At 34.9% G+C, this 27,412-nt stretch overlaps 1 protein-coding gene across 4 annotated transcripts in view; it reads right to left on the bottom strand.

The window, feature by feature from the left end:
- Positions 1-2,364: 2,364 nt before the first annotated feature.
- Positions 2,365-27,412, bottom strand: part of CCDC82 (coiled-coil domain containing 82) — a 32,500-nt gene continuing 7,452 nt past the window's right edge. For 3 of the 4 annotated variants that reach the window (XM_090267835.1, XM_090267836.1, XM_090267837.1), the window contains exons 4-8: positions 20,416-20,508; positions 18,762-18,886; positions 15,706-15,876; positions 9,349-9,534; positions 2,365-3,415 (exon numbers count right to left, since the gene is read on the bottom strand). In XM_090267835.1, the coding sequence (XP_090123961.1) occupies positions 3,347-3,415; positions 9,349-9,534; positions 15,706-15,876; positions 18,762-18,886; positions 20,416-20,508 (644 nt within the window). In that variant the 3' untranslated portion in view covers positions 2,365-3,346. Of the gene's footprint in view, positions 3,416-4,391; positions 4,580-9,348; positions 9,535-15,705; positions 15,877-18,761; positions 18,887-20,415; positions 20,509-27,412 lie in introns of all 4 variants that reach the window. The other variant, XR_016509224.1, reaches the window with a different exon arrangement.

Genomic DNA, 27,412 nt, shown 5'->3' with positions numbered 1-27,412 from the left:
GGGGAAAAAAGTTTTTTGCTTTCTGTTTTTAAATGCAAGATTGCCAGTGACAAAACAAATGCAAGATCTGAGGTCTCCATGGCTGCCTCGTTTACATATGTCACCAGGGAGGAAAACCAATACGTAGCAGGTGAGTTCCAAGAAGTGTTAAGAACACAACCAAATAGATCTCTCACACAGACTGATGTCCCATCTTAGAGGACCCTGTCTTTAAGATCTCAAACTATATACTGATTCTGTTTGTCATTATTAATTCTGGATAATAAATTAAAGGTGAGCACAATACTGGGATAGTCAGGACCATAAATACTGTAACTGTGTCATTGGATTTGAGGTCTCAAGCAATGGTACTTTACTTCAAACCAACTCTGACATCTCAATAACATGGTCCTGCTTCAAACTGAGATATGAATAGAAATGAGTGGGTAAAACCAATGTGAACATTTAGAGACAATTTGTTTGCAGTTTTAGTTCCAGATAAGCTGGCCTACTTTAGTTCATTTTATTTCCACAAATTTGGGAATGTTAGTTTGGAATGGAGGACAAGTACACTGTGATGGAATTGAACTTTTATACTTTTTATTGGAACATTCTTCTATCTGTCCCTCCAGTGGTGATGCTAAGTTCCTCACCACTCATGTGGAGAAAGGCAGAAATATATCTTAGTTGGGTATGCAGATTTGAATGAGAACTCTCTCAGGAGGAGTCATTACAAAGGGAAGGAGTTTTGATTATTTTATGTTTGATTTTTAAAAAGTTGTATTCATTAGGTATTATTTCTATTACTATGGGTACTTTATATTCAGCAATCATACTTGATAAATGAGAAAAAATGTAATATTTAATCTTAAAACTTACTGTCCACTCTACAGTCATGCAGTAGCATGGGTTTTGATAAATGCAGAATCTTTGGTCAAATCTGCTATCCCTAAGTGATGTCAACTTTGATTTCTATGCTAGACAAGGACATCTTAAAAACATGTGAAGCAATAATTTAATAAATTTCATACTATATCCTATTGTTTTAGGACACTTGTTTTGAGTGTCTTTTGCACACTTAGCCATTTCATTTCAAGATGACATCAGTGTCAACCACATCTTCATTTCCATTCACATGTTCCTATTTATGTACAATCACTGTTTTAGGCACAGCCCTTAGCATATATCTCCCTTAATATACAATATGGAGAGCTGGTATTATTAACCCCATTTACAAATGAGCAACCTGAGGCTCATCAAAATTAAAGCACTTGCTCCAATACATGTTACTGGAAGATAACAGATTAGAGCTTGAACTCAAGACTGATTTCAAACCTATGCTTTCTTAACCACTGGACTTACTGCTTCAGTATCACAGGAAAGCCAGACTATTCCCAAAATAGCTCAAGGGCTGCAATTATATCTCCATCTACATGCTGGAGTCTAAGCAAGTCCTATAATACCGCCACGAAATGAGTGGTGAATAGAACTACTCATCTGAGTATGAGAGCAGACAAGTGAGAAAAAACTGGTCAATTACATTCGACTGTTCATAAAAATTTTTCCTTGTTTTTCCCTTTTCATGGTGCTTTCCCTTCTCTTATAACCCCACAGCTTCTGTACAGCCTTATGCATTCTTTCAAGCATTGGTCCCCTTTTACTTCTCCGTTTGTCATTATTTCCCCTATCCATAGCTACCTAACACCAAAGCATCTAATGCTATGGTAATGAATGCCCAGATCTAAAGTTCACGGACATGTGAGATTTACAAGTTTACAAACTTTCTTTTTAGTGTTGTAGTGAACAATGATATGGATGATGATAAAATAATACAGTATGTCATAATACCTGTAAAAGTTAATTCTATTTTTCAACATTTCCCTTTTTTTATAGACTACTTACTTTTGGTCCCCTGATATATACTAACTCTTATTTCTTAATAGCCTGTCTCTTTTTCACTCTTTGGTGTTATATGTATGAAAAGCCTTTTGTATTCTTTCTTCAAACACTCACTGAGGAAAGAAGCTTGCTCATTTGCAATGACCTCAAACATCAGCAATAAGATATGGACTCCTCACACAAAACATCAGCATTGGTATTTTCACCATTTTGTGAGCTTTTGCTACTTGTTTTGTTCATAATAATAGGAATAACTTCAGAAAATGTTAAGTAATCTTGATTTCAGGATTAAATAAAATGTAACTTTTATGTATGCACATACGCTGAAGTCCATGAAGTAAACCACATAACAGATGAAGCCAGGTTCAACCAATATTTGAAGTAAGAAACAAATATCTAAAATTCCACACTAAAATAGATTCTACTGGAACACCACTTTTAGGAATTGAAGATATAGAATAGACAGGGTCCATTTGTTCACTCTGAAGACATTTCACTTTATTATGGGAAAATTTAGATGTGCAGAGCAATGCAGATGCCAAAGTATATGCTTTTTTAATATAAAGATTTTCTTATCGATCTTAGAGAGGAAGAGAGGGAGAGGAGAAAGAGAGAGAGAGACATCAATTTGTTGTTCTACTTATTTACGCATTCATTGGTTGCTTTTATCTTGGGGACAGAACTTATAACCTTCAAGTATGGGGGCAATGCTCTAATCAACTGAGCTACCCAGCCAGGGTCAAAATATGCTTTTAAGCTATTTTTGGCTGAATCTATCTCTCTGAGATCTCCTGATTCTAACATAAATACTTACATAGGAAAATTATGGATAAAAATAAAATACATCTTAATCATCAACATATAGACAAAATTGAACAGAAAAAGAAAACACCATGAAGCATGAACATACACATTATGAAATTATTCCTGAATGTAAGGGTTAAAACTCTGGAGGCCTGAAATCTGCTCTACTTGGAATGAGTAAACTATAGTCTGACTCTGAGCAAGGGGATTGAACTACACAAAATATTGAGGTTTCTTCCATGACCCACCGATTTAAATGATAATAGTAAAAAATATATTAGTGAAGACAGAATAATAAACACATCTGGGCAGGAATTCAGCAATAAACACGTATCAATGATGGTCTAAGTACATCTAAAAAGTACAGTAAAAGGACATGAACAGCTTATTCACATGATAATCATCTGTTATAAAGGTATTGTTATATAACTTCAAAATACACTTAAAAATTATTAACCTTATGTTTTCTATGTACAGCAGATGAAAAGTTTTATTAGATTGTAGAGTGCCACTTCATGGAAATTAAGATGAACATGTTTTAAACAAGATACTTTGCCATGAAGATACACATAAAATATTTAAATATGTCACATGATACAGAGAAACAAAATTCATGATCTTCATATTTACAGGATTTTATAACATCTTCTCTGAAGGAAATGTGTTACAATTCAAACTTCTCATCTTGAAAGTAATCCGCATGATTGAGATATTCTTGAAGTTGACCATATTTCTGTGTATACAATAAAAAAGCTAGTTATTTTACTCAAAGCAATGAAGATAAGCTAGGCCTTTTCAATCTACAGACACAAACAGGAACAATCTCATTTTGTGGTGATCATGAACAAAAATCTTTTTAATATGAACAGGGACTCAAGTTCAGATGAGCATTTCTAACTCATATAAAGCATTGGAAAAAGATAAAACTGAACATTATTATTCATTTCATAATTTTCTTGTAAATTATATTTTTATATCATATAGACATGTAAAAACTTCAATAACCTATTCAAAAATCTGTTGAATACGTAACATATATCAAATACTCGGCTAATGACTATCTAGGTACAAAAAAATTTTGCTCTCCCTATCACTAATGAGAATTGTGTTCAGTAGTAATACACTGCTGACAACCAATAACAGATGCCATAAAGAAGTACAGACACTGTTCCTGAGGCTTCAGAAGGGTGGTCATGGTGAAGCGAGGGGACCAGGAAAGAGTGGCATCTAAGCTATCCCAGGAAAAAGATTTGTTAGGCAAAGATTTAGCGGGAAGAGTTTTCTGTAGGATACAACAGTCCATACAACAGTGACAAGACAAAAAAGTATGGGATTTTACTACAATCAGGTTTTTTAAAGGAATATATATAGAGAGAAGATTGAACCAAAGAGGTTAAGGTCAGAGAATAAAAAGTATAAAATGCTAGGTTAAGGAGTTCAACAGTAACGTGAGAGTCAATGCAAAGTTGATAAAGGTGTTAAGGCAGGAGACTGACATGATCCAAGGTGTACTTTTTTTAATGGTAAAACATCCATTCTAGAAGAGTTTGGCAACTAGTTAGCAGTCTACTGTAATAATTTAGTTTAATGAGGACCCAAATTTGAGCAATAGCAATGAACATAGAGAGTTAAAGATAAAGTTAGAACAAGACAGAAAAGAATCAGGATGATTTGGAGATTTCAAAGTTGATAGAGTTCAAAGTTCTTACCTCAGTTGATGAGATTAACTGACTAATGGTTTCTTAACTCTACTTATGAACTTTAGTTCTACTCCCAATGAGGGGATGACCCTGACTTCTGTGGTATACAGAGTGTCTACGAAGAGTGCATTTTCCTTCCAGACAGAGCCATGAAACCCTCCCCCAGCTTGCAAAGATCTCTGACTTGATCAGCTTCTCTGAAAAGAAAGAAGGAAAGAACAAAAGAAACAACTATGGACTATGTAGGGATTCTCTTGACTTAGTACCCATATAGGTTCTATTACATATAAGTAAAGAACTCTAGGATTAGAAGCCTAGTCTTTAAAAGTGTGACTGTTTTAATGCTTTTCATATTATTTTTATTTATATTCTTCTTATTAAGTCAATTTTAGAAAATTACAGTCTATCTGAGCTATACTAAGGAAAGAAACTCTTGCTTTTATCACTAAGAGCCACTTATTAATTGGCCACTTACTAATTGCTAGGTCCTATGGTAAATGCTTTAAAAGGTGTTATTAATCTCCACAATTAAAACCCTAATTATTATTATTTAGTTCCTATTTTACTGAAGAGAAACTTAGGCTTACAGAAGTGAAGAAACCTGCCCCCAAATTCTACTGTTAGAAAATGTTTAAATCCATGCTTTTAACCACTGTAGTACATATACTATTTCTGCCCTGGCTGGTTTAGCTCAGTGGATTGAGCGTCGGCCTGCGAGCTAAGTGTCGCTGGTTCGATCTTCCAGTCAGGGTACATCAGAGAAGGAAAACTCTGACTCCAAAAAACCTCCGCTGCCTTGCGGCATACCTCTTCTGGGGAAAGGCTAAGGGAGTAAACCCCGACAGAAAATCCGGAGCCGGAGTCCCTAAGGCGGTTTGACGTTGTAGTCAACACCGGCAACTCCTGCGGCGCACCTGAAGCCAAGCTGTATTGACTCCGTCTTTCCCTTGGATCCTTCAGCTGCGAAGAGAGGGGGGGTCTGCTGCATGGGCAACAGTGGACCCTCCATATCACCCTGCCCAGGCTCTGTAGCTTCAGCTCCACTGGAGAGGACACTCCAGCGTCATCGCAAGATGTCAATTCAACACGGGAGGAGACAGATGCCGTGTCACTCCCGTGTCGGACTGCACAGCCATTCTCGGCGGTGCAGATAGACACTTAAGAAGCTACACCATCGTCTCTCGAGACGGACGGCTGCCGACGACGACATATACTATTTCTGAGATTTAAAGGGTTGGGGCAGGGTGCAGCTTTAGTGTGAGAAAAGAAAAACTCAGAGAGAAGGCAGATTGCCTGGCTATTCATTCTTTCTACCTAAAGACTCTGCTTCTGTTGTTTTTTTTATTAAAGACTCCACGAGTTCGTGTCTTATTATGTCAAACCCTTAGCGTGCCAGATGTACCTACTGATGAAAACTGTTGGAATTATAGGAATAAAGTGTGAGAAAGAGGTCAGAAAATAAAGGAAAGTCTGGAGTCTTCTACTCAGAAGTACCAGGTAGACCTGGAAAAAGGAATGGGTTTGCCAAGGGAGGGAGTTTTGAGGCTGGGAAGAGAACCTAGTGCAACACTTTTAAGCAAGGGTCTTCAATCTCCAATTTGCTAAGAATCACCCAAGGATTCTTATTCAATAGGTCTCTTGTGAAGCCGGGGCTACAAATTTTTCACAAACTCCTAGGTGGTTCTGTCATAGATAGTTTAGGGCAATGCTTTGAGAAACATCAGTTTAAGGAGTGGAAGAAAAACTTTTTCAAGTTAAAAGGGGTAAAGAAAGAGGACAAATGAGAAGAGCTTGGGGAAGTGGCAGAATATCTAATTATAATTTAAAATTCTTATTTATATAATAATACTTATGCAATACATTTGAAGTTTACTTTAAAAACATCTATAAAACTGAAACTTGATACTTGTATTGACATATATTCTCCACTTTCTGGTGTTCAAGTGTTCACCACCCCACCCCAAGCAGCCTATGTTCAACTTCCCTGGAAACCCCACCATCACATGCACCTTGTTCCTAACAAAAAACCAACAACATCTGTTAGAATGTTGCTAGTGGCATGTGATAGTATGATTTTCAGCTTTAATTTAGAATGAGACATATATTCATATTATCTTTAGTATATATTTTGGTTTTATTATAATTTAATCATTTGTTCTTTTTTTACACTCCGGTTGCTCCTAACCTTTAACATAATTAGGTTAAAAACAGATATTCCTAGTTCAACTGTTAGTATGAACAAGAGGAATAAAGTCAGTCTAGGTGGCAGGTTTTGAGGAAGAAATGCTGAGATATCCTGAGATAATGGAAGAAAAATGCTTGGAGGAAGAAAGAGCAGATAAAGGAAAAAACAAGGTGTGAAACAAGCTAGAGGAAAGATAGGAACAAATAATTTGTGTAAGGTAAAAGAAGAGGTTGACATAATAATTGGGAGGCAAGAGCAGGAGAGCCACAAATAGATATCCATTCAAGTAGCACTGAGACCTGGGATTCTAAAGGGTTAGAATCCATGAATCTGCAGCCAAAGGAGGAGGCAAGCATCATCGCCAGCACACATGCAGCACTAACACACACACACACGGAGGGGCAAGCAGAGGGAGGCTGAGAAATGTCAGAGCATCTGATCAATTCTGAAATCTAATCACAGCACAAAAAGCTGCATATGTGTTTATACTGGCCATAAACTTCTTTAGTTCCCAGAAAAATCTTTTGAGAAAGTCTATGGACAATATTTTTAAAGTCAGAGGGATTGCAAAAAGAAAATACAGCTAATACTTTGTGAAAAAAATGTGCACATTGTTCTAAACATGTACGATCTTGAAATACCTTCAATGGCCAATGCTAAGTGTTATTCGTTAAGCAGAATATGACACGTGCCTTTCTTTTCCTAAGAATATTTTTTTTCTTTTTCCAGGTCCCTTCTGTTGTCACGAACCCTGTTAAGCTTTCTTTAAGAACTTAATTTGAAAATGGTTTCAGTTTTTTCTGCAAGAATTTTATTGTTCTTCCCAGTTATATATATATGACATTGTCATGGACCTCCGATCAGCAGGGTCCACGGCGTTATGGATGAAATGAATAAATGCACACGGACTGCAAGAATCCTGGGGAGAAGAGGGAACAAAACTGGCCACTCTCTAAAAGAAAGTGCAGTTTGCCCCTGCCTGAACAGGCTTTTGTTAATTATTTAGGTGGATTACATTCATGAAAGTTATGAATCATTGTGCCAATTATTGCCTTATATGATTATTACTTTTATATAACAGAGAAAAGAATGTTATACACGCATTGATGATAAGGAAAACTCGTCTAGCCACATCCTGTTCTTGAAATTAGCCCAGAATAGATCCTAAGAAACTGCTTCAAGGTTACATGCTGAACATCTGTTGTTCTCAGCCCAGGATGAGGGGGTCCTTTAGCAGAAAGCAAGCTTTTAAGCAATTACAGAAACGCAAGCCTGGTTCCCCACGGGAAAACTGGTGTGTGGAGTGGGTCCTGTGTGCTGCCATGTTCCCAGTGGTTTTCCACTCTGGGGCTGAGCTACATTTGCCACCACCAAGCACCCTGGCTTCCTGTATGACATGCACAGTGATTTTTCTACACCTAGTACACAATTCTTTAAAAATATGCTGTCCCAATAGGTCTTTCAACTCCACTAGAGGGTTGGCAACACTTACAAATGCATCAATAAAAGCACTTAAGAATTTAATGTCATCTTGGAAAATGAAGACAGGACTTACTGGGTAAGTGATGGCTCCTCCCTAAAGCAAACTGAAAAGCACAGAGGACAGATAGGAAAGCACTGGGAGTGAGAGAAGCGGAAGCAAAGTAAAAGATAAAAAGCTGAAGAAGGTAAAATGACAGAAAAGGACTTAAGTGTCAAGATGTGGGGAGCAGGCAGAGATCACTGGGTGGTGGTTTGCAGTGGGAGGATAATTGTCAAAAGGGAAACCAATCTTGATGTCATTCTCTAGACCCGGAGACCTCTGCGGGACACGGCGTGTTCTGAGAAGCTCCTGTTTTGTTGTTCTCTTTTTCTTTCTCTTTGCTCATAAGGTTATTCTCAAAGCTTTCTTCTTTTTTACTTTCCTCTTTCACAAATTGCCCTATGATATAAATAACCTGGACAGTGGATCTCAAGTCAGGCTTTTTTTTCTTTTTAAAGATTAAATATATTGTTTATCTGAGTTGCCTGAAAATCTATTATTTTATGTTCTGTCCCACACATTCATGGAACTAGATCTGTTTTAAAGATTTCAATCAGATTAGCATTCTTTCCATGTACCATAAACAATTCTAGAAGCTATGTGAGCAGACAGAGCTCATGAGCTGCCAGCAGATCTTCAGGAATCCAGTGCACTCTTCAAAACCCCCATTTGCAAGATTCCTGATATCACATTTAGTGATCAACAGGATATGGGGGAGTCAAAATCAGTGCCGTGGCCTGAAACCTCTACATTTCCCTTGATCTTCAGTTACAGGGCTTGCTGCTAAGTCCCATGTCCTCAAGAGGAGGATGTGGGTGGTATTAGAACTGGCAGCCGAGATCCTTTCCTCAGATTGGCACCAGGTGCTTCTTCACTCTCAGGTCACAAGAACTGTTCTAAAGAATAGGAAGCAGACAAGCAGAGGTGAGTCCTGTACTTTGTCAAAGAAAATAAGGGGACAATATATATGTAAGGAATACCACATGTATAAAAGTGAAAAGACAGAAAGCCTTCATTGAGGGACAGAATTATTGCTGATTAAAATTTACCGAATGAGCTGCATGAATGCTTAGAATATCAGGGCACCTATTCAGGGTAGGACAATGATAAGCACGAAAGGAATGGGTGAAAAAAGAGAAAAAGAGGAGAGATTCTCTTTTATATTTCATTGCCTTCTAATCACTGGTATTCTTTCGCTGATCACAATTAGGTTCCAGAATCTACTGAATGAGATGGTTATTTTATTATGTTCGCCTTACCTCCTTAATCCAGCCACTTTCTTTTGACTGACTGAAAATTCTTTCCACTGTTTCTTTAACTTGTTCACCCTCAACTTCTCCTGTCTTTGCCTTGGAGCAACATTCTTGGTACAGCTTGAATTTAAAATGTTTCAGTTTATGATAAATTTTGGTACGTTCAGCACAAATTCTGCCAACAATAAATACCTAAATAAAGAAATAAACATAATCTGAATGTGATGTGAATAATATAGGTATGAATACACAGACTTTCTGGTTTTCAGATTTTAATAGTAGAATCTAATGCATTACTCATTTTTTTAAATGCTTACACAATGATTCCATTATAGTCTCCTATTTATACAACACGGTTAACAAAAAACTGAGCAGCTGCTGTGTTTCAAGCATAGAAATATGTAAGTGAAAGATATTCTACCTGTATTAGGGGAGCTTAGTCTTGGGAGAAAATTAAATAATTACAAAACAATGTGTCAAATACTAAGCATACGATTCTATCAAGATACAGAGAGGTGGGACAATTAACCCAATCCAAAGGGTAGAAGGTTCCTCAAGTAGATGCTTGAACTAAGTCTTTGAAAGACAGAGTTTGGGAAGGAGGAGAAAAATGGCTGGTAAGACAGAGCGTGGGCACACCTGAAAGCAAGAAAAGCATGCAAGCTACTGTATGTACACAGTGGCTTGAGTTAAAAATGCCTGGATCATGGTAATTTTCTAGGTTATAAACTAGAAAATACCAATGTTAAGTGCTGGCAGCTTTTAATATTTTTTTTCTAAAAATTTTGTAAAGTAAAAAAAAATAACTATTTAGTCATATCTGTGTCCTTAATTAATGAGTCTGATCTGATTATGTTAATATTTTATTGTTAGCAAACTAAGAATTTTAAGTTCTACATTTATATGGACTTCTAGAATTTTATAATACTCTTCCTGTGAAATCAACCAACAAGAACATTTCTCTTTCAGGACAGTCTTAATATATACTTAGTTATACATACCTATAGCTAAAATAGGAGGAGTGTTATTGCATTGTTATAATTAAATATAACTATACTTACATGTTTTCACTCATTGTAGAAAATGAAATAGAAAGGGCTCCAAACTTTATAACATGATTAATCTTAATTTCATGGAGTAACCTTGCTAACTTATGTCTTTGTCTCTGTGCATAATGGGTTAACTTTCATGAGTTCAGTACAAGTGATATAGTAACAACATTGATCTATGTAACTTGTATTTTATTTGACAAAGAATTTTACTGTTTTCTTGAAGCCCTATTGCAAGGGATCACACAAGTGATGAGTTCAGTAAATAATCCAAGAGTATAATCCAAGAGTATAGTGGCAAAAATGATGAAAAGTTAAATATGGTAATTGGCAACAGTCAGGTTTGATGTGTCACCTTATGAAGGTTACAATCTTTTTAAAAATCCCCAAAAGCTGAAGAAAAGCATGTTCAGATTTCTGTTCATAGTCTGTGTAAACTTCTCTGTTTTTCAGATCATTAGAAATAATCAGGTATTATTGTACATTGCTTGCTTACTCTAAGTATCTTTTGCATTTCAATGTTATTATTAAATCAGTCATATCCATTATAACAATTTACTTTGAGCAAAATAGTTGCAGTGGCCACTAGGGGTACCCTTTGTCTCTCCATTTCTACCATCAAAGTAGACTGGGGGAAGTCTCTCAGTGCTGTTTGGGATAAAATACAGGAGAATCTGATTTTAATTTCCATATATTGTATTCTACAGAGGAATTTATCTGTATAGAATTTTTAAATTGCGACAAGAGGGAAGGAGAGGCTTAAAAATGCTTATTTAAACTACTTTTCTGTATGTAACAAAAATATCTATTGAAAACATTAAACATTAGTTTACTTCTTTCTGTTTCTCATTCCTACCCTCCTAGCATCTACTTACACTTATGTAGGTCAATAAACCCAAAATTACCTTTAGAATATTCTTACACTATATTTTTCCTCAAACAGGATCACATTTTATATGGAAGAGTCTAAGCCATTGTTAGTAAGGCTTCACAGAAAACAGTTAATAACTGTAGTACTGCAAGTGGACCTCTCCCCTCACCCCACCAGTTTTCAGTGTATTGCTGCACCCTGTTATTCTTATGAAGTAATGTATACAGTACAACACAGTGTTTATATAAGTGGATTCCACTTATATAAAGTACTAAAACAAATAAAGCTAATCTATGCTGTTCAATAGTGTCCTTAAATGTCCAGAAATGTTTTCAGAGACTATTTTTAATTACCTAATTACATTTCTAGACATTACTATTCTAACAAGATAGTATTAAAAACTGCCAGATAGAGAAATAAGTACTGTGATGATTGTTCTCAGAGCAGATAAGCAAAATGACATATACATTCCTATATGCAGGGTAGCCTAGTTCTATAAACTGATAAATCTGAGGATAATTGAGCCTAAGGGATCCAACATATACAAAGGTATAATTGGAAACAAAGCTAAAAATCATTACCAAATTTTCCAAAAGCTGAGGACGGTGAATTGCAAATTTGTTAGATATACCCAATGGAAGTGTATATTAACATCGGTTAACAAACTAAGGCAATGGAATATAATGGAACATGCGTTATGTACATTTGTAATATCCACCTAACTGTAGGTAACTTTTTAGGGTACTTCTCACCCTGACTGGTATGGCTCAGGGGATTGAGCACCAGCCTGCGAACCGAAAGCTCACTGGTTTGATTCCCAGTCAGCGCACATGCCTGGGTTGCAGACCAGGTCCCCAGTTGGGGCCTGTAAGAGGCAACCAATCCATGTTTCTCTCCCTCTCTCCTTCCTTTTCCCTCCCTCTAAAAAACAACATTTTTAAAAAGGTATTTCTCTAGGCCCTTTATATATGTAGGAGCCAGCTTGTTACAGAAGTTAAATATGAAGGAAAAAGGAAAAAGATCCTCAAGAGGAAGGATGGTAAGGAATTTGTTTACATTACTAGGCCTCCAGAAACATTTAGTGCAATACAGAGCCAAGGGATTCTACTTTCTCTTGGCCTGTTTTTTCTTTTTTCTTTTTCCATGGACACATTATCAATTGCTACTTGCATCGTAATTCCTGCCTTGCTCCATCGGATCTTAAGCATCTTGAGGAATCTGGACAGACTCTGGGAAAAGTTAAAAACCATTCAAGATTGTTGTCAGTCCTCCTAACCGCCTTTCAGATTTCACATCTCTCTTTCCTCCAGATTTCCTTCTCAGCCATGCCCACAATCTGGTGGTCCAAGGCCTCTCACATTAGTGTCCTACCTAAGACTGCTGGAACTAAAATTCCTCTCTCTCCCATTAGTTCCACTTTCCATCTAAGCATCCCATCTTTCAAGAAGACAGTATCAGCCCTGGTTGGTGTGGCCCAGTAGATTGAGCGCCGACCTGTGAACTAAAGGGTCGCCAGTTCAATTCCTAGTCAGGGCACATGCCTGGGCTGCCGGCCAGATCCCCGGTTGAGGGGCACGAGAGGCAACCACACAGTGATGTTTCTCTCTCCCTCTCTTTCTCTCCCACCCATCTCTAAAAAGAAATAAATAAATAAAATCTTTAAAAAAAGAAGAAGACAGTATCAGCTAAGGAAAGTTTTATCATTAAACAAATTCACTAAGAACATTCTTTTAAAGTATTAGTTGCACCTTAAAAGAAAACCCCAGCTAACCCCAAGGAGTCTCAATTTAGTGCAACTATAGCAGCAACACAAAATGGAAAATTCGTTTCCAAAATAACCTGAGGGTGGGTGTGGGGATGATCAGTCTATTTAATGCCTTTGATTAAAAACAGGGTTTTTCCTCTCCTTTCCTTTTTTCCGCCTTTCCCTTTCCTTTCCATACATGCATTGACATTCTAGTTCAGTAGGATATAAAAGATTTTAATGTTATTTTTCCATTATAGGGAAAAATTACTGAAAAATTTAATATTCAAGAATTTCAATCGCACTATCTTAATATACAAATAACTAGTTTAATGTTTGCATATAACATACATACACACATTTTTACACAGATGCAAAGTAGTATATACATTGCTTATATTTCACTTTTACCTAGCATTATTTCATCACCTTAAAAATATTATTCTAGTGGTTGTATTATATTCTATGAAAAAATGATGATAGATTATTAAATCACCACTGTAATATTTTATTTGGATTATTTCCATTTTTGTATTGGGTTGGCCAAAAAAATACATTTTTCATTTTCAGCAATAACTTTATTGATTTGCATATTTTGAGTGTGTCTGCTATCTACCACGTTGATCGTTCTCAGTTAATATCTTGATCTGATCTCTAACAACTTCAACTGGTCTACCTGACTGTGGACCATTGTCCAGTTAGAAATCTAGCACAAAACTTAGCAAACCACTTTTGATACATTTGATCAGGCAAGCACCTTCTATACACTGCACATATATATATATACATATATTTGCGTTTCAGTTGATTTTTACCTTTCTTGAAATAATAAAGCATAATATGCCAAAAATGTTGCTTATTTTCTTCCATTTTCAATATTAAAATGCCTACACAAAATTCACCAATTTTGAAAATTAAAAAAAAAATGCACACCAATATGACAGCTGTTACGATACAAGCTAACAAAACTGTTTTGAATGAAGTTAAAGATGACTAAGCACCACTAGAGCCATCATATGGAGAAAACCAAATGAACTTTTTGGCCAACCCAATAATATAAATAACGCTTCAAAGTACTTCATAAGTATGTCATTTGCTTTTATTGAATTCCTTTGACAAGAACAAACTTACAGGCAGTGAATATGTATAGCTTTGTAACTCTAGCTATACAAATATATAGTTCCTTAGTATCTAAAAAGATATATCATATCCTTTCTTTCTCTAGCAATCTTTCCATGAAATTGCCAGTTTCAATGCAAACTTAACAGAATTGTATTTTGTCATTTTATTTAAAAAACTTTGCTACTTAAAGAGCTATTAATTGGCATCGTTGGATAGTTTCAGTTGTATGTCTTTAAACAGAAAATAATCATTTTCCAATATATTTGCTGACTTTTATATTTTTCCATTGTGTGACTAGGGTATTAACATTCTTTGCTTTTATTTTATGAGATCTCTTATTTTTTTAGATATTTTTGTGTCAACTATTTTGTACAGTCTTTATTCCTTCACAGGAATATCAGAACTCCAGAAATAGCTTTCTAATCCACACCCCTCTTTAAGATTAGCTTTGGACAGTAAAGACAGTGAATGTACAGCAATATTTTTATCTATACAACAAAAAATTATCCTTAAAGTATCAAATCACTTTTATTAAGAATTTTGATGTCTTATTCCATAGTCATAAATCAGTTTTTAAACTGAGAAATTTGCATATGACTATGTTGAGAAAAGAAATGTTTTTATAGTAACTTGCCAAATAAAACACTAAAGATTAATTCTGAATCCATTATCCCCATATACACTTTCTAGTGATTCTTGCAACTCAGATTGTTCAGAAGGACCTGGTCAATTATTGCCCAATACTGAGGAATCATACTACCCAATCTAGCAGAATTCAGACAGATAGTATCTATCTAAGTTAATAATTGACTGGCAGTATTTAGAGTCAACTTTGGGTTTCTAACTAGCCCCCAAAACACACACACCCTTCACAGATATACAGACTCACCAGAGAGAGCTTTCAATATTAGTATTTTTACATTTATAAATGCAATACTTTTACATAAACAAAAGAAATAGAAGTAGTCTGCATCTGCACTTTTTCTCTCTTCATATTGTACTACTTTGCTCTTGTTTACCAAATACTTTTCTCTCAACATTTCTTCACTTCTGTCTATTCATTCAAAATTAACAGTACCTTAAGTATGTGATAATCACTCCAGACTGACACACTTCTGAAATAGACTAGGTTGGAGATACTTTTCTTTCATTTCTCATATCAGGATGAATAGGCCTCTTCAATTCTTTCCTCGTGGACTGTCAATTTGGTAGCTTATAAAATTTTCCACTTGGTTAAATTCTCACTTTGACCCAAATGACATCTGTTCCTTCTGCACCAGTTATCTCTCTTTTCATTCTCATCCTATACCCTCTCCCTCTACCCCCAGCTGTTTGGGTGAAGTGTACTTAGATAATAATATGCATGGATTTTAGATGGGTTTTAGTATTTGACTGCATTAGGAGTAAATCTACTCACGAGACATTTTTCTCATTCAGATTGTACTATCTTTCCTTGTATTCTTTTTCCTTCTCCTAGTGCTTTCTCCTTTTGTAAAAAATGACTTAGGACTATTTGCGCAAGCTGAGTATTTAAAATTTCCAAATGCTGAAAACTAAAATCAGAGGAAAAAGAATACCTGTTTATCATGTGACATAAAATCATCTATTTCCATAGTCCTGGTATCATACAACTTTCCCGATAAATGTACTGAGTATTTACAGTGGCGATGCAATCCACAGGCCTGGCAGGAACAATTTTTGGGATTCTTCATATGGATAATTACATTAGAATAATTTTCTACACGCTCCTGAAAACAACAAAAGTATGTAATTAGGCTATGAAGAATTAGAATGACAACAACAAAATAGAAACATAAAAAGAACCTAACCAACTCTGGCTGGTGAGGTTCAGTGGATTGAGTGCTACCCTGAAAACCAAAAAGTCGCAGGTCGCTGGTTCAATCCCCAGACAGGGCACATGCCATGGTTGCCAGACAGGTCTCCAGTTAAGAGGTGTGCGAGAGGCAACTGATCAACGTATCTCTCACGCATTGATATTTCTCCACCTCTCTTCCTCCCTCTTTCCCCCTTTCTAAAAAGTAAATAAATAAAATCTTAAAAAAAAAAAAAAAACCTAACAAATTAAAAGCAGTATTAGGAATCATAATAATAGGATGAAATGTAAGAGCAAATACTGGTATTGGATATTTATTTCTAATTTTAATACTGAGCACACAGTATTTGACAAGATATTTTTATATACAAAATGAATTTATAATTTAGAATATTAAGTGGAAAAAAACAAACTAGAAAAAAATAAGTTTTATATCCCTCATACCTATGAGTTACTACAAAGCAGTGATTTTCACAGGTTTTCTTTTCCTTCCTCTCATCTCTAGTTAGTATTAATGAGGTACTAGTTTAAAATAGGTAACGATAAGCAGCAAAAAATTCAGAATATAATAAAAGATGAAATCATTTAGGTTAGTCAACAACTAAGAAAAACAAGATCACATTCAGTTTCCATTATGTGAATTATATCATATTTTCAACAAACTATTCCAGAAATAATTTAATCTTCATTGGTTATTTACTAAAGTACTATGAAAATAAACAAGTTGGTATTAAGATTGCTAGGTGGCTAGTATTGATATGGACAGTGTAATAGCTGAGTTATCAATGGGTAAACAAAGAGAAAATATTTGGCATTCATAAATAAGGTTTCTTAACCTGTGTAATTACTTGTGCTTGAGTATTCTTGCTTGCTCTCTAAGCCTGTGCTAGAACTGTACACAATGAGCATATTAAGTTACTAATCCACTTTCATATTTGTATTAAGTCAGTATCCAACAGACTGATTGTTTTTACACTGGATGATTCACTGCCTTTTGTCTATCTTACTGTTTTTCATATTTCATGACACTTCATGACACATGTCACTGAGAGGCTGATTTTCAGAGTGAACAGGTGACTAACTAACTACCTTCCCTCCAGCCTCATGGAAGCACATGCTGAGTTGAAAGCTCTATCAGCTTAGTTCCCTGAGAGACTACAACAAGCAGAGCGCTGCTGTTGACTCACACTGAACATCTAATATAAGTAAAAAATAAACTTTGTTGGATTAAGCTATTAAGATTTTTGTTGTGGGTTTATTTTTTGTCATATTATTTAACATTGGCAGCATAACCTAGCTTATCCTGACCAAGATCATACTGAATCATATATGTCTCTAAATTTTTAAGCTAATATTTTGTTGTATCTTAGTTATTTCAATGTTGGGTTATCCAAATTCAGCATAACCTATCATAGTATGGTAAATCATAATATAGCATGGTGGTATGGGCTTTGGAATCAGAGAAACCATAGAAACCTGAGGTTTCTAGGTTTAAATATTGGCTTGGCTCATTACTTGCTGTGTAACTTTATATTACTCAATTTTCTGAGTCACAGTTTCCTCATCTCCAATGGAGAAATTAACAGTGACTTCCTCATGTGGTTAACTTTGAAGATCGAATAAGATACTTTACTTTGCATGTAAATTATTCGACAAAACTAAATGATCAATGAATAATGTTACTTTTCTTTCTATTAAAGAAAAATATTTATGTCACGTTCTAAGTGCTGTGCTATCTGCTTTCCCTTCAAAGTAAGTAAACATTTCTTTGTAAAGTAGGTAATTATTTTCTGTATGTGAGGAATAAACTGGAGTTTAGAGAAGTTAAAAACACCTACAGTGAAAAAGTCCAACAGATACCCTAAACTCAAGCCATCCTCCCAAATGAAGTCTTCTAACTCTTTTTGTAATCCTGTAACTGTCCTTTAACTGAAACCATCTGTGGCTAATTTATCATTTGGTAATTTAATGGTGAACAGGCCTTGGGTGAAGTCAAATCTCCTAACATAAATGAGGTAGAGTAGCTAATGATTTAAGTGCTAGAAGGACGTTAGGGAACTTGAACTTCGCTTATCTTGCCATTTTCTTCTTGCTAATAATCATTAGAAGATAGAATGTTAGAAGTAGAGAGAAAAAAAAAACCTTAGAAATTATATAGTGCACTCTCTACTATTAGAGGTCATAAAAAAGAAAACTAGAGGATAACATAGAATCCAATAAATCTTATAAATTAACAAGATGCTTCACTCAAATTGGTAGAATTACAAAATCTTAAGGTGGAAAAGGATGTTAATGACCTAGGCCCTTATTTTCCAAATTGTGTTATGGAAATCAATTATCCTAGGAGGTGACGAGTATTTCATGAAAAGGAGCCTCATAGTAAAACACAAATTTGGAAAGTATTACATTCTACATGGCTCTCTGAAGATTTACAGTATAAATTCACACATTAATTCTCCTTGAAAAGTCCTCCAGTTAAGTTAAACCCATGGTTTCTCAAACTTCTTTAACAACTTCTGTTCTGAAATAACAATGAACATCCTGAGACAATCTCCTCATTCTAAGACATAGGCTAAACCCTAGAGATGTTCTAAAGTTATTCATCATTTAGAACTACTTAATTATTGGATAGATATAATAAGTGTGAATAATTAAAACAATAATAGCCTTTAGAAGTAGTAAGAAATGACAAGCTAATTACATAAGAAAAAAATGCCAATAATTTAGGAGATTATTCAGCCTGTCTGAACACTGAAATCCCTACCCTCCAGAGATTAAAAAATAAGTAAAACTGTATACCTTATACTGTTCTTTCCAACGACTTCTAGAGGATAAGCTTTCTAGACGAGGCTGAACAAAGCGGTCATCCAAATAATGAAGAGATGTCAACATGTCTTGTGCATATGATTTTTGCCTGGTGCCATCTGTTCAGGGGAATAACAACAACGAAATCCCAATCACTTTGCTCTCAGGAAATATTTAAATAACTGAATACTTCAGGATTTCTTCCCACAGCTTTAGGTTGGTTGGTTAGAAGCATTTTAAGTTAAAATAAAATTTTAATGACATAAAAATAAATCATTCCATCAGAGCATTAGGGAAAAGAAAGGGCCATACAGGCCTTTTAATTGTTCTCTGGACACAAACTGACTTTCCTAAGGGCCTTTGCACCTGCTGTGCTCTCAGCTAGACCCATGCATTACTTCCTCTCTCACTGCAGGTTTCTATTCAAAAGTCCCCTCTTGAGACACTGTCTTTGACTAATCTAACTAACGCAGACTTTCCTTTTCTTTATCACTTTTGATCTCCTTATCCTACTTTTTTTTTCAAGAACTAATCACTAGTTGAAATCATATTGTTATATATTTGTGTACTCATTCTCTGTCTCTCCCATTAGACTTTATACAACATGAAAGGCAGGAATCTCATGTTATGGCCATTGCCATATCCCTGGCCCTGAAGTAATGCTTGGCCCTTAGTAGGCACTCATCAAATATTTGTTCAATAGGCTGTGAATGCAATCTTATTTTGTCACTCAGATATAGTCAACACAAGATATTTATAGTCTTTATTAAGTGCCAGAGACTGTACTACATGCAAAGGATAAGTATCTAAGGTATGTTTCTTCTCATAGTATTAGATGGGAGGAAGACAAAAATATATTTTCAATATACGTGTGAAAAGTGTACTGTATATACACCAGTACCACCAAACTATGGATAATGATAGCACAAATGAGGGAGTGACAAATACTACTTGAGTGGGTCATTGATAGCCTTTTTTTTTAATCCTCACCTGAAGACTTTTTAAAAAGTTTTAGAGCAGAAGGGAGAGCAAAAGAGAGAGAGAGAAACAGTGATGTGAGAGAAAAACATTGATTGGTTGCCTCTTGTATGTGCCCGGACTGGGCATGAAACCTGAAAACTAGGCATGTGCCCCAACCAGGAATCAAACCTGCAACCTTTTGGTGTACAGGATGATGCTCCAACCAACTGAGTGACCTGGCCAGGGCTCATGGATAGCTTTAATAGTGAAAATGATATTACACTTACCTGGAAAATCTAGGGTAGAAAGAGAGAATATTCTTAAGGAGGAACAGGATGAGCAAAGGCACAAAAGCTTAAAACAGCATAACTTTTGGTGAAATTCAAGGAGCCTATCAGAGAGGGTGGGACAACACATCAGTGTTGAACAATCTGCTGTTTTAACAGTATGTGTCCTATATCTTCAAACTCACTGTAAGCTCACTAAGGGCAGGGGAACTGTCACATATTTCTTTTGTACTTTCCACATTTCACAAATAATAAACACCAACAAGTTTTTGATGTGAATGGACTTTTGGTGCAGTTGATTCTGGAGGGAACAACTGGAGGGTTCTAAGAAGGGGTCTCCTTGGTTTTGTTATATACTATATATATATATATATATATATATATATATATTATTAACTTACCATACAATGTTCCCAGAAATGATTCATCTAAAGCATTGATCAGAAGAGCCTTCACAACTCTTTCAAAGTGAGTGTAGTGGTCACTAAAAGAATCTGAAATTAATTTGAAATAAATATTAGAATCTAGTAGACAAAAAAGTCCTGGATATAACAGGTTCAATTCTCCAAAGAAATTAATACTATAAATAGAAATATTGATTAATTATTCTAATTTTATAGCTGCCTCCGTGACTTCTCTAGTCATTGAACAAATCTCCATTTCATAGATTTACTGGCTTCTAATCCAAAGTCTCTAGTTATTTCAAATAATCTTCACTTTCCAAACTTATTTAAGGATCATTAAGAGACATGCTGTAAAAACGAATCTAAATTGTCCCCTGTTCACCTAAGTTTAATTATTAACTTGACAATTAAAGACAAAGAGAAAAAACTTCTATAGGTGGATTGTTCAAAATGTACAACGAACTTCTAATAAGTTTTCTCTAAAACATGTTACACACAACACTGTCTGCCGAAGTGCTACCGTAGCCAGAATCGCAATGATTATAAAAACTCCATTTCCCTTTCTGCTACCCCAGATTTAGAATTTTCCACATCAATTTAGAAAATTTATGTCTATTCTTTCTCATACCAAATATACAAGCCTACTTTCCCACTAACCCAATGTGGTTCATGGAATCATCCGTTTGACTAGTTAGGCAATAATAAGAGAGAAGGTCCCTACTATTTCCCATTGCTCTTGGATTAAGGTTGACTATGGCTGTGGAAATGTTCTCTATCAAACACAACCCGTTCCTTAACCCAAATGATCATAATAGAACATTTGCTCTGTTCTGGGCATCTGTGAAGACATATTAAAAGCAGCGTGAGTATTTCATAAAAAGTGGAAGATGCTTGGTAAGGGGTTAAAGGAAAAGAAGACTTATTTATGAGTGAATCTGAACCTTGCTTTCAGTTGAAATAAAACAAAAATTGGGATTTAACATGGAGAAACATTTAAACTTATATTTTAGTTACTAAAAGGGCTGTGTAACTCCTTTTTTAAGAGTTTAGGGTGGATGGGTGGGGGAGAGAAATTAGGGGAAAAGGGGACAACTGTAACTGAAAAACCAAAATAAAATTAAAAAAAAAAAAAGTTTAGGGTAATTTTTTATTATACATTCTTTTTTAAGTAAACACCTACTGAAGTACTAAAGTGAACAAAATAAAGCAGTAATAAAACTAAATGACAATAGTAGATAATTTGCACCTTAGAAAGCCCATGACTAACTGAAAATTACAAAAGAATTGATCACAGCCATTTATGAATATATTTTAAAAATCATTTGAACATAATTGGAAAATGAAATAATACTTCAAAAAATTCAACTTTGACTAGACTATCATCAACCTCTGTATATAGTATTATGGTACTAGTAGATAATTTGTGTTAAAATGCACTTAAACTTTAACATTTCTTAAATTTATTAAGGAAAAACTGTTCTGGGAATATTAATAGATATGTTGAGAAAAAAATCAAATCCATTCCCTGTGTACTTAAGTTTAACTATCATAAACTGAAATAGAATTTTTTGACCTCATGAATTTTTATCAGTCTTGAATGTTACTCACCCGCTATGGAGTTAGGGAACTGCTGCTCTATTTCAAAGACCCTGACAGTGTCTCTTTAGGATTGGAATTAAGAAAGCAGAGGATCAGAACCACCTGCAGCTTTTTCCTAATCACATAATCCCTCTCCTACCAATGTGTATCAGAAACTACTTCAAAAGTCAGAAAGAAGGCCTTGATTTCATTGTGCTTGAGTGGGTGGGTAGGTAGTAAAATTATGTTCCTGGCATCGCAAATTTAAAAAAAAAATGCATTGAGCAAGTATATGCAGCATCATTTTATGCACTTACATGCCTTATTTCTCACAACAAGCCTACTAGGTATTATCACGACCCTTGGTTTATTTTTAGTTGAGAAAACAGCCACAGAGAGAATGTAAAACTTCCCTAACATCACACAGGTAGTGTTAAAACCAAGGTTGGAAATCAGGCACTGATTCAATTTCATGCTATTATCCAGAGGCAGATGTTTTTCTGCATGGGATTTGATACTATTATACTTCAGGACACGAAACTTTAGACTTGGATGGAAAATTGAAGAAAATAAAATTCAAATATCTCATCTTAAAATTAAGAACAATGACATAATGATGGAACAACTTACCCAAGGTGACAGAACTAGATAGAGGCAGAATAAGGATTAGGGTTCAGACCTCCTCCAGAACTTTATTGCATGCTTTAATTCCTATACTGGGTAGGGTTCTGTGGAATACCCTAGGAATATTGTTTACAACTTTTCTCCATAATTTTAATAATTACAGGACACAGGAGAAAACCAACAGTATTTGTGTTTATGCATAAGTTGATTTTTCCAAAGCAATTAATCAATTTCCCCACACTCAATCATTGGATAGTCTAGTCATTCTGTTGATTTTTCATGCATCCTTTACCATACATTAATTTTACATACGTGCTAAGGTTTTGTTTCAGCACCATCTTCCCATTGAGCTGAATGTCATTCTTATGTCAGTACTACACCTGCTTTAAACATTACAATTTTGTGATAACTTTTTATATCTGGTGGGGCTAATCCTTTTGATTTCCTCTGTTTTCAAATTTTATTTCTTCTCCTATAGTGTTTGATCTTCCAAATGAACTTTAGGATTGTTTGGTCAAGTTAAACAATTTCAGAAGAAATAGCTCCTCATACTATTTCTTACTTTCCAGAAACAGTGTATCTCTCCTTTTCTTCATGTTTTCTTTCCTATTTTACAGTGAAGTATATTCTTGATCCTAGAAAGCTATACTTAAGATTAGGCCTAGAAATCCTAGTTTGCTAGTGTAAGTGGAATGTTCCCTCATTCCATCTAAATAATTATTGATAGTGTGGTAATTTTTCTGAGATCTTTTACAAATTCCAAAATAGTAAGATTCTCTTAATACTTATAGAAAATGAGCTTCCTGGGACATTACAGAGAGAGTTGTTTGGGAATTCCAGGGCACTGCCTCTGCTTTCTCCCACAACTCTGAGGAGGGTGTGGTCTTGCTGTTTATTTTAGGAACCAAGAGAATGTTTGTGAATATTCTCATAGATGGGTTTGTTGCTGTACTTTCTTCTGGAATGGAGGTAAAAGCCCAGTGTAAAAGGGCACAGGCAGAACCAGAAACTGGCTTCTTTTTCTACTCTAACTGGTTTCACCCTGATCATACAGGGAAAAAAGAACATAAGAAAACTATGGAAATACATGCTGCACCTACTCTTCCTTGCAGTGTATTCATATCCTTCTTCCTCACTTCTGTATCCTTGGTTAAATAAATCAGAAACTTAGAGCTTTTGTATATATAATCACACGTTCAAAGAATGTCTTTCCTTTTTCAATAGCTATATTTGTTTTACTTTCATGTCTTGTTACACTGTTCAAAACACTAGAACAAAGTTTGTAAAAATATTTTTGTCTCCTTTATTACAAAGAGAATATCTCTAGTGCTTCATCGTAAATATGTTGGCTGTTGGCTTAAAATATTCCTTATCATGTAGGGGACATATGCTCATATTACTATTTCTTAATACTAAAAAACTAGATATGGACACTGAATTTTATCAAATGTCTTTTTAGAATGTTGAAATTATGGTACAATTTTTTTAACATTAATGTTATGTTAATATGGCACCTAATATTAAACTATTTTTATAGTTCTAAAAGGAATGGTTAATGTTTTCTTTATTCTTCTAATTAAAAACATTTTCCTTAACATGTCTATTTGCAAATCTATTTCATCAACATTTATTGGGATGTGTGCCTCTTTAATCTGCATAAACAGTGTGTTCGGCAACTCCATATTTTCTGCTATCATACCTTTAAATTCTCATATCTGTATGTCTTTCCATCCAAAAATATGGTATGCTTCTTAGTACATTCAAATCTTCTTTTACGTGTCTCACTAAACTTATGTATTTTTCTTCCTTTAGATTTCCCTTTACTCCCTATTTTCCTCCCAGGAGTCTGTGAAATAGGATTATCATTTCTATTCCTTTATATATCACCTTCTCCCTGAGAACTAGTTTCTTTTTCTTCTCTATGCTAGAACTTCAGTTTAACCTATATATCATTAATGAGATTTTCCAGACTCTTAATTCTGCTCTTTACCACTTTCAATAGATTTTATTTCTGACTTTAAAATTTCTTGACAAATTGTCCTCATCTTACTGAGCTCCCTCTCACCTCAAATAATTTTCCTTATAACTTCCCATTTCTTTTCCAAAAATTTTACAAAGCAAATGTTTTACATAATTTTTCACGGGCATTTTCTTCCTCTGAGTTTTAGAGCAATGCTACCTTTGCCTTTTGCAAAAATAGTTCACTGGTACTTTTTACTTATCCTAGAGTGAGAGGGAAAGTTCTAGGAATGAACATTTAACATAAATGGTTGTGAGACTGTCCTTGAGCACACTGTGCTGTGTTGATAGAATGATTGCCTTTAAGTGCTAGGTGGAAACTAAGTTAATGTTCATTCTTAGTCCAATTTCCAATATTCTAGCAAGTATTTACGTAGTAAGGCACCAGATTTACTTTTATATCTACCACTTGGTTCCGTCACTCTGAGCGTATAAGAGTACTAGAAAAGTAATCTTCAGTACCCACAAATCTGAAGGTTATTCCTATCTACCTATGTATAGTATTTTTACTGAGTGAACATTATAGATTTGGAATACAATGGATCACTGCTAGTCTCTCCCTCTACTTTCTATCATATCTTTTCTGGGAGTTGCAGTCTCAGAATAGAGAGGAATATAGATTGGTGTGAAGGGAAAAAAACCTATGATTTTCTTCCATGCTGCAACCATTGGCGGGTGAGGAACTAATCTATTTCGAGGTGTTACTGATGCAACCACCACAACTGAGAAAACAGTGATTTTACATCCACCACAAAACTTACTTATGCTACCTCTCATTTAGTTTTGTACATATTGAGTCTGAGGTGTCTAAAATACACCCTGGTGAAAATGTCTAATAAGATAATGAAAAATTATCTGCATTAGAAATAAATGTTTAGGAATTTTTGCCTATAGACTAGACCGACCTTATGGGGAAGAGACTGCTTGAAGCACAAGCAAAATAAAGGTAGTTTGAGGATGAAACCTTTAGATACCTCAATACTTACATGATAGATGAAAAAAAAGGGGGAAGCAATATTATAAAGGAAAAGGAAAGAAGGAGTGGTATCACAGAAGCTAAAAAGAGAATTTTCTGAAATTAAGAGTGGTCAATGGTTGGTGGCAAAGCACATAGCGATACCAGGTTAATATATAAGAAATGAAGAGCATTCTGGCAACTAGAAAATTATCACTAGCTTTAGTGAGAACAATTTCACTAGATTGATAGGTGCATGAGCCTGAGTACAATGCTATGTAGATTTATAGGAAAACTTGAACAAAAAGATAAGATTTAGAATAGTGGCTAAGGTGAGAAAGGCACTGAATATTGTAACAAATTAAGGAACAACTCATAAGGATAAGAACACACAAGATAATATGTATTACATAAGAAATGGATCACATCTTCCTCTGATGTGGAGATGCTCAATAGTAAAAGCAAGCAAAGAACTCCTTGGTATTTACCTAAATGAGTTGAAAATGTATGTCCATAAAAAAATCTAAACACAATGTTTATAGCAGCTTTATTCATAATTGCCAAAACTTGGAAACAATGTGTCTGTCAACAGGTGAATGGATAAACAAACTGTGATACATCCATAAAATGGAATATTATTCAGTGATAAAAAGAAATGAGCTACCATGCCACATTAAGACATGGAGGAAACTTAAATGCATATTAAGTGAAAGAAGCCAATCTGAAAAGGCTACATGCTATGTGATTCTAACTATTAAAACATTATGGTGAAAGTAAAACTATGGAGACATTAAAAAGGTCAGTAGTTGCCAGGAGTTTAGGGGAGTGAGGGAGGGATGAGTAGGCAGAACACAGAGGAGTTTTAGGAAAGTGAAATTATTCTGTATGATATTATAATTGTGCATACCTGTAGTGTCACTATACATTTGTCAAAACGCATAGGATGTACTACTCAGCCATAAAAAAGAATGAAATCTTGTCATTTGTGACACATGGATGAACCTAGAGGGTATCACACTAAGTAAAGTAAGTCTGACACAGAAAGACAAATATATGATTTCACTTATTACGTGGAATCTAAAAAAAATAAATGAATAAATGAAAAACTCAAAGATATAGAGAACAAACTGATACTTGCCAGAGGAAATGGAAGTATAGGGAAGAGTGAAAAAGGTGAAAGGGATTAAGAGGTACAAGTTTCCAGTTATAAAATACTCACAGGGATGTAAAGTACAGCATAGGGAATATAGTCAATAATATTATAACTACGTCTGGTGTCAGATGGGTACTAGACTTACCGCGATGACTTCTTAAGTTATGTAAATGTGTAATCATTATATTGTACACCTGTAACTAATATAATATTGTATGTCACCTATAATTTAACAATAAACTTTTAAAAACACCAAAAAAATCCATAGGATATACAACACAAACAGTGAGCCCTGAGGTAAACTAGGAACTACAGTTAATACTGTATCAGTATTGGCTCACCATAATTCATACAAAACTAATGTAAGATGTCAATAACAGGGATGTTCTGTGCATGAGGGTTTAGATAGGAACTCTATGTACTTTCCACTAAACTTCTCAGTAAATCTAAAATGGCCCTTAAAAAAAAAAAAAAGGAAGCACAGGGGTAGAATAAAGGAAGTTAAAATAGTTCCTGCATGCTGGACTTCTATTTTCATTAATTAGTATGAGTAGGTATGAGCGTATATCTCTTAGCATAAGTAATTACTGAAGTCATCACTGCTATGCACTCAGTAAAACTACTTTCACCTAAGACTGTCCTTGATGAAGTAGTAAAAACTATTA

Source organism: Furipterus horrens, unplaced genomic scaffold (genome assembly GCF_987537825.1).
Source record: "Furipterus horrens unplaced genomic scaffold, mFurHor1.1.pri manual_scaffold_2, whole genome shotgun sequence".
NCBI classification, from domain to species: Eukaryota; Metazoa; Chordata; class Mammalia; order Chiroptera; family Furipteridae; genus Furipterus; species Furipterus horrens.
The sequence above is the reverse complement of the archived record's forward strand: the minus strand, read 5'-3'. Positions and strand labels throughout refer to the sequence as shown.